Raw genomic sequence first — 10,379 nt, 5'->3', positions numbered from 1 at the left:
GACAGACCGCCCGCCCTGTCCGTGTGAAGTGCCAACGCCCTCCCCGCCCTGGGCCGACCCCCCACTCCCCGGGCCCGTAAGTGAGATTGCACATTAACTACTGTAAGGAGAGGAGCCGCCCTGGGAAATGTGAACCAGGAGAATATCAGTGACACTGATGAGCAGAATAAACTAAACGCCTTTGTAACAGGGCTGCTGCATGCTGCTCTCTGGGGGCGCCGGGCCCGGGAAGGGACAGTCGCTGCTCACTGGGGTGCAGGGTGCTTGGGAACAGCCGCTCCAGATGTCACACCTCAGAGCCTCGCTGCGAGGGGGAGGGGCAGTGTGCCCCTTTCGGGTGGGGAAACAGAGGCTCAAACCCAAGCTGCCGGTACCTTCCGCTTACTGTGGGGTGCCTGGCTGGCTCAGTGGGCAGAGCATGGGGTTCTTGATCTCAGGGTCAGGAGTCAAGCCCCACGTTGGGGATGGAGCATACTTAAAAGTAGCTTCCACTTAAAGTGTCCTTTTGGCCACTCTCATGTATACAGACGCTAGGGCATATACACGTCCCCGTAGAGCGCGTGAGCCCCAGGTCCTACGTCGGTGTCCCCGCGAGATTGCCCCCCCCGTTGAGCTGGCTGCACAACAGACCCACTGGCTCGCCCCCCCATTCTGTGGTCCGTTTGACACCCCCGGCCTGCCCCAGAGACACCCTGAACACCCCCGCACCCTTCGCGGCACCCACACACGCATCAGAGGGAACACAGAGGTTGAGGTGGCGGGCCCCGTCCAGCAGGCATCCTTGAAATGACCTTGAAGAGCCAGCCGAAGGTTCTGAGGACACGAAGCCAAAATGTTCTCCCGGATCAGGTGGGAAAGACACGGATGTGTGCTAAGGTCTCCCTGGCTCAGAAAGGCTTCTAGTAGCGGAGGTTAGGGATCCCATCTGGTCAGAAGGTGTTTGCCTTGAGGCGGAAAAGGAAGCTTCGTCCCTGCCCGGGGCCAGGTCTGTCCCCTCGGTCATAAGGAGCGAGAGCCTCCAGACATCACGGGGAGACAGTCGAGTGGGGTCTCGGTTCCCAGGGGCGGTTCGGGTGTGGGTTAGGGAGACCGGCCCCGGCCCCGGCCGCCAGAAGGTGGGGTTCCCACAGCACCACCGCCACCACCAAACCAGAGGCGACTGACCCAGTCACCTCCAGTAACGGGAAGTCTCGTCCTCCGTCTTGACATGTGGGTGACCCCAGGGATGTGCAAACACCACCCCCTCCCAGAAGTGTGCCTTTTAACCTCAGGAAGACCTGGACCATAGTATAGAAGGATCAAGAGACCCCAAATCAGCCTAACGGCACCACACCCTCATAACGGGCAGCACTTCGCGGCGTGTAAAGGAGCAGCTAAGATGCGTGACTGTCATGCGCAGAATGGAAACATCTGAGCTGGCGATCTAAGGTTCGTGGCACCTACAAGTTTTCCTGGCTCACAGGAGTCAGTCGGGCAGGCTCTGGCAAAGCCCTGGAATTTACCAACGCTGCCTTGCTAGTGACCGGGTTGACAGTGGCGCCTGGTGCCACTCGGGGCTCCTCAAAAGTGAAGGGCTTGCCAACGACAAGCAGGAGATGCTGAAACTAAACTTCAAACGCTCGAGGGAGAATCAGAGTGGGGGGTGTTCAACCTTCTCCATCGTGAAACCAAGAAACAAACTGGACCCATCTTTTCTGCACCAAATCCTGGCCACCAATATCCCTAATAGGCTCATGCACGCGAACCTACGTACACACCAGCGTGTGCAAGCAAGGGGCTCACAATGGGAGTCCCATTAAGGGGGCAGGCACGAGCTAACGAGCCACAACACACAGTATGATATAAATGTGTATTTAAAAAAAAAAAAGGCTGGGATTTTATTTCCAAGTTGGCACGCGCGGAAGGCACAGGAACAAACGGCTTCGGGGCACCAGAGTAGAAATGGGGAGGAGTGTGTCTGAGGTTTCCCTACCTCTACCACCTCCTAAGCGCACTTGAACTTGAGACAGGACTTGTGGCAGGGGCTCCGACCCAGGGCCCCCGATGAGAACCTTGAGACCGCTCTCCAGGAAGGAGCCCCTTCTCCCAGGGGGCAGGGCCCTGCCAGCTCCCGCAGCTAGAGGGACCCGCGCCCTGGGGCGGGCCGGCGTCAGAGGGAGAAGAGCAGGACAAGAACCAGAAGAAGCACCCCCAGCAGCACGACGATGGCACACCATTGTCGGCGATCTGGGGGCAAGAGGGTCAGAGGTCACGGCGGGGGGTAGGGGAGTGGGACAAGGTACCACCTTTGCCCCCCCGCCCACCATCCCTGTGGGGACTTACCATTGGTCATGTGGGATACTTTGGCCATCTTCCTGAGGACTCCATCCATCCGGGACTGGGTGTGGTCCATCTCATGAGCAAAGGCATCCAGCATGCTGTTGATACCAAGATGGCATTCGCCTCCAAAAGTTCTGGGCACATGANCCCCCCCCCCCCCCCCCCCCCCAGAATCCTGGCCTCACATGCCCTGTTCATCCAGCTCCTCCCCGACACGGCCCGACATGTGCTTCAGAACCCGGATGCTCCCAGACACCATTTCCAGCTGTTGATCCTGTTGGTCCATGATCAGCTGCAGGTTGGAGGGGTGGGAAATGCTGTCAGCAGGGAGGGGGATGGGGGGGCCTGAGCGGTTCCCCCAGCCTGGGATCCCCCAACCACCCGCACGAACCTGCTGTGTGGCCTGTTGTTCCTCAATGTAACGAGAGGTGGCTGAGGCCATGCTGGCGTCCAGCAGGTCGCCGGATGACTTTTGGGCAGCTGGCTTGCCCGTCAGCATCTATGGGGACACAACCACAGGTTCAGGAAGAGAGGGCCTCTCACGGCAAAGCCAGACACAGACGGCAGTTACTCAAGAAGGTAGTCTCAGGAATGGGATAGCCTGGGTTCCCCAAGCCCAGCACCTACTAACAAGGCGACCCCAAGGTCCTATCAACTGACCTCCCTATGCCTCAGTTTCCTCATCTGTAAAATGGAGAAATTGCTGGGGCTGGAATGCGGATTTCCCATATCCATGGTGGACTCATCATATAAAGAGATGTATTTAAGAATTTGGAATGCCATTCTCAGGGTAGCACACCTGGGAAGCTGGTGGGGACTGCTACAGGTCCCAGCTCCGCCCCCCGCACCACCCTCCCAGTTCCCACACAGGGATCCCATGACGGGATAGAGACAGGCTGGACGGACACACAGAAGAACTAAAGTACCAACAGAGGCAGCTGGGGGATTGGACACAAAAGTCACGAGCAGGCACACCCACGGAGGGAAATACTATGCAAGCCGGCTGCAGATGGAGATCTACTCAGAGGCCAAGTTCACAGGCTCAGAAGTGCCAGGTACAGACACAGAAAAAAAGGTAGGCATACATCCTGGAAACAGTAACACATCAAGAAAAAAAGGAGACAGGCGTATAGACCCACACCAGGAGGCAGAAAGGATTATGCACACAGAGGGGTCGGGGATGCGCCCCCAGAAAGGGCAGGCAGGTACACAGCCAGGAGCCAACTGCCCACAGAAGATGGGTACTGACACGCAAGGGACAGACCAAACGTGCAAGGGAGACAAGTGAACACACACAGAGGGGCTGGGCTTGGGCTCGGGCGTTGGGTCTGGATGCCTTACCTCTCTACTATTCCTCTCCATGAAGGCTATGGCTGCCGGGCTGACCATATGGTCCTTCATATCCTGGGGGTGAGGACGCCGTCAGAGAGTAAAGACCCTCCAACCTCCCCACACTGGAGCCACCGCCGGAAACTCTCCTCACCTGGACTGCCTCCCGCATCCGCTCCACGAACACCTTTCTCTCCTGCAGGTCTCCGGCCGCGAGCTTGAACTTTCCTGGGTTGGCTTCCACGATGCGTAAGTCGCGAGTCAAGGGTCAAGGCCAAAGCCAGACATGACCCCCTCCTCTGCCTCAAGCCCTCAACTCCTCCCAGGTGTCCCTCTCCCCCCCCACACACACACCCCCGCCACAGCAATAGGCTCTCCTAGGACGCCTTGCAACCCCCCAGGATATCGATGGTCTCCTCCAGGTCCTCGAGGTCCCACTCGATGCTGCGCAGGCCATTCCGCAGCTCATTGGTCGTCCAGTCCAGCTCCTCGCGTCCGACCCCCGCGTGCTCTTGCAGGAGCTCGCACCAGCGCTGGTACAGCCCGCGGGCCGTGTTCACCGCCTTCTGCACCTCGCTGCCGGGCAGGGGCACACACAGCGGTCACGGCTGGGGGCAGGCGGTCCTACCCGCCGGCCACTGCGCCCGCAGACGAGCGAGGGCTCAGGATACCCTGCGCACCCATCCCACTCGGCCACGGATCGACCCTGGCCCGCGCACCCCGACGGCCATGCCAAACTGCCCAGCACGCTCTGCCGGGCACGCGGGCACTAGCCGGCGGGGGGACCGAGCACCCTCTTCTCTCCCCCATTGCTGTCACTCACCCTCGGACAACAAAAAATGGGTCTTCGAGAGACATGTCACACACTCCCCGCCCGAGGCCAAGCCCCCCTCCCCTCGGCTTTGGTAGCGGGTTCCCTCCCAGCAGAGGGGAAAGCGCCCCGCCACCCCCGCCCCCGTCACGTGATCCGTACCACCATCGAGAACCCGGACGACAGGGTAGAAAGAGAGGCCTCGGAGGCCCGCACTTCCGCCCTTTTCACAGCCATCTTTATTGTGGGCAGAGACAGCTTCGCGTTCTCCGAGCTCTCCGCGCCCGCCCCCAGCAGTGTCCCAGTTAAATCTGGGGGTCGGAGCTCGTCAACTCTCCGTTGGAGACCCAGCCCTTCGGGATTGTTGTTGCAGCAACCTCAGTTTCCCTTTTGGACAATGCGAATAATAATAACCTTCAAATCTGAGGAGGTTATGACGGGAAGGGGATCATTCGATTGGTAGATCCTCTTTTTTTTTTTTTTATGTTTGTTTATTCTTGAGACAGCAAGAGCAGGGGAGGAGCAGAGAGTGATGGCGGGGACAGAGGATCCCAAGCGGGCTCCACGCTGACAGCAGAGAGCCCAACGCGGGGCTCAAACCCCCGACCCGCCAAAACCACGACCCCAGCAGAAGTCTAATGTTTAACCGACTGAGCCACCCAGGCGCCCCCAATTTGTAGATGCTCTTAACAGACTTGCTGAGCCTGCACCTTGATCCTGTCCTAGGAGATCGTCCCAGCCCAGGGTTGGGAAGGGGTGGGGAGAAGAGGTGGTCCTCCCCTACTTTCCCCCAGGAGGTGGAGTGAGGTGCGGGCATTCTCCGGTGGAGAATCTTGTTGGACTGCCCCTCCTCTTTTGTCCTACGGAGGAGGGCGCCCCAAGATCGCCCTGGGGCGGAGTGGCTGTTGAGTGGGAGCCCCAAGCGATGCTTCTGGGGTGTGGGCTCTTTCTGAGTGCGAGGCTAGCGGTCGGGAAAAGGGGGCGTGGTGGTGGCTCTGAGGATGCTGTATACAAGGAAGTTCTCGGTGTGTGGGGTCTCCGTCTGGGGAGGGGCCAGGAATGTCTGGAGACTTAGGGTGGACCCCTATGTGACAGAGGCGCTCTGTCTGACAGAGTCTCCTCCGTTAAAGCAGTCTTTTTTTGGGGGAAAGCCATCACCTGAGTGAAGTCCTGGTCTGTCTCTGGAGAAATCTGGGCAGGATGTCTGAAGTTCTTGAAGAGTCTATGTGCCCCTGCGTTTCGGAGTCGCTTCGCAGTCTCAGAGACAGCGCCTGGGCTGGGGATGTCCTTGTCGATTCGCCATGGTGGTCCCGGGGGAGATTGGGGCGTCCTCAGCGGGTCGCCGTCGTGTGCGGCATGATCGATGACTAGAGACAGTTTTTGGAGGGGTCTTTAAGAAAATAAAATAATTGTTGAGCCCTTAGGTGCAGGGGGTAGGGAGGCAGGGCGTGGGGTTCTCCAAGGGTGCATGATTGGGGGAGGAGAAGGAACACTTGGGAGAGAACCCGGTAGGGAGAAATAATTGTGTGGGTCTCCAATGGGGGAACAGGAACGAGTGGGTCCTCAGCGAATCGCCCCTTGCGTTAGCAAGGTCTTTGGGGAGGGTCTCTGGGCGATGGCGTCCGTGGAAGCCCAGAGATCGTCCCTACCTGCCGGCGGGGGGCTTCCCAGAGAGGCGNCTACGTCATTATATCCAAATTTAGTCTGGCGCTTCCAGTGGCCGGAAGACTCTGCTCGCTGGTCGGCGCCCGGGGGAGGGGGAGAGACGAACCTGCCCTTAAAGGGCCCTTGCCACGAATGAATGGAGCTTTAAGAACAATTTTGCATCTTGTTTTGGAAGGACTGGAGCAATAAGGCGTAGCGGAGGGTGGGGCCGATGTTTTCTATCTATCACGCTCTCTCTGCGTTGCTCGGTTTACAGCTCCTACCCGAACCACGCTTCCTGGGCGCAGGGGCGGAGCAGGGCCGTGTTGCCTAAGGGGCGCAGCTACGTGTTCACCAGGACGGTCCTGTTGCCGGGTCCTCTGTCCTGCGAGCACGCAGGACACCCGTAGAGCTCGAATGAGGGAAAGTGCGGGGGTGGGTGTTCGATGTGGAGCGCAGGAATGGCACTCGTGTCTGCAGACATCCGATGCACGTGGAGTGGGCAGCTCTGCCCCGGTGCCAGCCCTTGCTGCCCGCCTCCTTACTGCCTACAGAGAAGGGGAGTGAGGAGGGCTGGCTTACGCTAGAAAGACCCAAGAGCTGGAGCCCCCCAGTGGCCCCGTTTCACTGCAGTGGAAATACTGGACGAGTCACTCTGTCTCGATTTCCCCAGCTGAAGAAATCAGGTATAGCATACCCTCCGCGGAGTGGAGGCGAGGCATCAAGCTGGTATTTAGTAAAGGAAAACCCTTAACAGCGCCCGACGGGTGGTAAGTGATTAGTAAGCGTTAGCACGGTTACTGATTCAAGAAATGTTAATTGGTTACTGATTCAAAAAGCATTAACTAGACACCTAGTAGCTCCTAGGAACTGTGCCCACGGGGGAATGCACTGGTTCGAACCCCGGTCTTCCCCGGTGCGAAGGGAAACTTGCCACCTACAAACCACTGGGGCTTCAAACGCAAGCACGTGGGTGGACTCTGATCCCCATCCGCCACCCTGCTCTTCTGGGCCCGCGCGCCCGCGCATTGAGGGTCCCGAGAAAGGGGACCACCCGGAGAGCTCTGCGTGGACTAAGGAAGGCTCCTCAACGCCCCGACTCCCGTCCCTTCTCCCGCCTCGGTAAATTCCACCCTGTCGCTTTAAGGAGTCTCTCGCCGCGGTGCGTTGGGAAGCCCGGATGCGGCTCTCTGATTGGGCGGGGCGTCTCCGTGACTTCACTCCGGGTACAAAAGGGCCCGGGTGGCGGGCGCCGCGGTAGAGCGTCCGAGCAGTGTCACAACGTGGGTTGGCGTGAGGGGAGAAGCGTGAACGAGCGCGTAGCCCGGAGTGCACCTGCTACGTGTCCTGCCCAGCCAGGGAGCCCCTGCCGTCTAGCCGCCATGGAGGTGCAGAAGGAGGCGCAACGTATCATGACCCTGTCGGTGTGGAAGATGTACCATTCGCGCATGCAGCGCGGTGGCCTGCGGCTGCACCGGAGTCTACAGTTGTCGCTGGTCATGCGCAGCGCGCGAGAGCTCTACCTCTCAGCCAAGGTGGAAGCCCACGAGTCCGAGGTGCCCTTGCCGCCCGTGCGCTCCCCTGATCCTCGCCTGCACCAGTTGCGGGCAGCGGAAGCTGTATCCGAGGCAGCGCCCCCCGACGGTGAGCAGCCTTCCCCGGAGCCCATGGACACGCGGGAGGCACCGCGAGCCGAGGAGACCCCAGCCCCCTGTGCCCCGCGCCCCACCAAAGTCAGCCGCAAGCGGCGGAGCAGCAGCCTGAGTGACGGCGGGGACGTCGGACTGGTCCCAAGCAAGAAAGCCCGTCTAGAAGGAGAGGAGGAGGAAGGAGCCTCTTCGGAGGTCCCCGATCGCCTGCAGCCACCTCCCGCGCAAGCGGAGGGCGCCTTCCCCAACCTGGCGCGCGTCCTACAGAGGCGCTTCTCTGGCCTCCTGAACTGCAGCCCCGCCGCCCCCCCGACGGCGCCGCCGGCATGCGAGACGAAGCCTGCCTGCCGCCCCGCGGACAGCATGCTGAACGTGCTCGTGCGGGCCGTGGTGGCCTTCTGAGGGTCCCCGAGCGGCGCTACGGGAGCCCAGAGCGCGGGCCGAACCGTCGGCCGGAGTGCGCACACCCGAGGCGGGGCCCACCCCCGGGGGAGCGCCCGCTGAAACCGTGGAGAGGAGCTGCCGCCCGGGCTGTTGAGAGGCCTGAAGAGGGACTCTGCCCCCGGGGAGCCGTCGCCGCCTGTGCCCAGCGGCGGCGCCGAGGAGCCTGAGCGGGGAGCGCGAGCGCCTTCCGCCGAGACCTGCTGCGCCCACAGGTGCTGTCTTAACGGACTGGGACGTGGACCTTTCCCTCTCCTTATGCGACTGGGAGCAGGGAGGCTTGGTTCTTTAAACTCCTCAGGGTCGGACTTTATTTTTTTACTGGGAGCTGTGCTGCCCTTTCAAGGTTTTTCAATAGTTGGTGTTTGCATTTTCCAACCTCAGAGAATTCCAGGCAGCCGCTCCCTTCCCCCACCAGTGACATACTTGTGCAAGCGGTCATCGTTGCGTCATGGGGCAGACGTGGGGAGCTTCCTGTTGCCTTGCGTGGGTGTGGGGCCTGGGAGGAGGGTCTGGGGTGTGGACCGCCCTGGGGAATGGGAGGAGGGCGTCCTGAGTCACCTCGCCCCGCGCCCCTGCGCCTTCGGGTGTATAGCAGGGGCAAGGTGGGGGCCGATCTAATTTCAGGTTAAAATCTTCCTCGTCTGGGGCGTTCGAGGTGGTAATACGTTCACAGTCTCCAGCGTGACCGTCCCTCAGACTCACGGATCCTGGTCTGAATCACAAAATTGGGTGGGGGTGTTTGGGGGAACTGGGACCAGTTGCTGGTGAGACTGGGCCAGTTTGGGAAGGGGGAAGATTCTTGCCAGAGCGTGCTGAGGTCTGTTTACCTTTACTGTGGCGGATTCTGTTTAATTTCATCTATCTGGCTTCTTGCTAGAAACGCCAGATAGGAAAATAAAGACCATTTGAATAAAGCCTGTGCTGCCCGTCTGGTTTTCTTCCCTGGTGGGGGAGGGGCAGGGTTAAGGGGTCAGGCGCTGGCGGCGGCTTGCTGGGGCCCCAGAAACCGGTCTGACCGGCTATCACGTGGGCAGAGTGGGCGGGATGGGGCTGGGCCCCATTTTCTTTGCCAGAGCGTTTCCGTGCGGAGTTCTCTGCTGTTCTGGCTCCTTGAGCTCCCCCCATATTTGGTTCCATCAAAATCCCGCAGCTCGGGGCTGGCGGAGAAGGAGGGGCGTCGGGGGCGGGGAGGGAAGACGGTTTAACTAGTTCAGATGTTTGAGGGGAAATCTGATGGGTACAGTGCCCCAAGCGGACTTGGGAAGGCCACGCCTCCTTTGGAGGCATCGGAAGAACTCACACCCCCCACCCTCCACTCAACCAACTGAACAGCTCTGGCGGGGTTCCCTGTGAGCTTTGGGGCGCCCTTTATTCCCTTGTTCTTATCTCTGGCGGCATGATTTTGTGACTCAGACTGGGACGGGAGTTCCCAGCCTCAGTTTCCCCATCTGTGAAGTGGGCCTCTAAACAGCGTCCCCGAAAGGCGCCTGTAGATTTAGAAATAACCCCCTGAGAGCCCTAGTTATTTGCGCTGGCTCCATCTCAGCTCCACTTTAGGTCACCCCAGAGGGGAAAACGCTCATAATTTTATCTAATGCTGATTTAGGAGAGGGGCTGCGAGGCGTTGCCGCAGGGCGGGTGGCGGGGTGGCAGTTAGGAGGACAAAGGAGCCGCAGGTGCGGGCAGGGAGGGCGGCGGGAGGCGCCGGGAAAGCGGCCGCCCCGCCTCCAGCCGGCTGGCTCCGGCTCTGCGAGCTTCGCGCGACCCCGGGGGACCTGACCCCGAGGCCGCAGGGTGGAAGGAGGAGGGTGAGATGGAGGGGAGGCGGGCCCGCCCCAGANCCCGCCCCGCTCCCCGCCTCCCTCCGGGTTCCCCCAGGGGAATCCAGCCTCGCTCGCCTCCGCGGCCACCTGATTCTTTTCCTGGCACACAGGGGAGACTTTAGCGCCACCCACTCGGGGTCCTGACCCTTAACTCCCCAGTGCGACGTTGGGGGGGCGGGGGCTGGAGACCCACACCCCAGCGGCAGTTCAATGCGTCCGCGTGGGAGCAGCTCCCCTGAGAACCTGGCCCGCCCCGGGAAGTCCCCGGCGGCTGGGGAGGGGCCTCGCTGCGCTTCTAGTGGCAGGAACCTCCCGGCCCTTCCTTCCTCCCAGGAAGCGGTCAGGTCGATCTCCGCCCTG

At 60.7% G+C, this 10,379-nt stretch overlaps 3 protein-coding genes across 3 annotated transcripts in view; 2 read left to right on the top strand and 1 right to left on the bottom strand.

The window, feature by feature from the left end:
• NACC1 (nucleus accumbens associated 1) overlaps positions 1-187 on the top strand; it is a 5,173-nt gene extending 4,986 nt beyond the window's left edge. Inside the window, exon 5 of the mRNA XM_077765850.1 lies at positions 1-187. Within this exon, the coding sequence (XP_077621976.1) occupies positions 1-97 (97 nt within the window). The 3' untranslated portion in view covers positions 98-187.
• A 1,648-nt stretch (positions 188-1,835) lies between these two features.
• On the bottom strand, positions 1,836-4,581 carry STX10 (syntaxin 10). Its single transcript, XM_077765592.1, has 8 exons — positions 4,472-4,581; positions 4,055-4,224; positions 3,803-3,897; positions 3,661-3,723; positions 2,711-2,818; positions 2,505-2,611; positions 2,323-2,417; positions 1,836-2,226 (listed from the first exon to the last, which is right to left on the bottom strand). The coding sequence occupies exons 1-8, from the start codon at positions 4,504-4,506 to the stop codon at positions 2,150-2,152; spliced, it is 750 nt and encodes a 249-aa protein (XP_077621718.1). The 5' UTR covers positions 4,507-4,581; the 3' UTR covers positions 1,836-2,149.
• A 2,433-nt stretch (positions 4,582-7,014) lies between these two features.
• IER2 (immediate early response 2) lies at positions 7,015-9,110 on the top strand. Its single transcript, XM_077765582.1, has one exon. It carries the CDS (start codon positions 7,486-7,488, stop codon positions 8,152-8,154), a length of 669 nt encoding a protein of 222 aa, XP_077621708.1. The 5' UTR covers positions 7,015-7,485; the 3' UTR covers positions 8,155-9,110.
• The last annotated feature ends 1,269 nt before the right edge of the window (positions 9,111-10,379 follow it).

The sequence above is a fragment of the Crocuta crocuta genome, unplaced genomic scaffold (assembly GCF_008692635.1).
Source record: "Crocuta crocuta isolate KB4526 unplaced genomic scaffold, BGI_CrCroc_1.0 scaffold693, whole genome shotgun sequence".
Classification (NCBI taxonomy): domain Eukaryota; kingdom Metazoa; phylum Chordata; class Mammalia; order Carnivora; family Hyaenidae; genus Crocuta; species Crocuta crocuta.
This window is presented reverse-complemented; position numbering and strand designations above follow the sequence as displayed.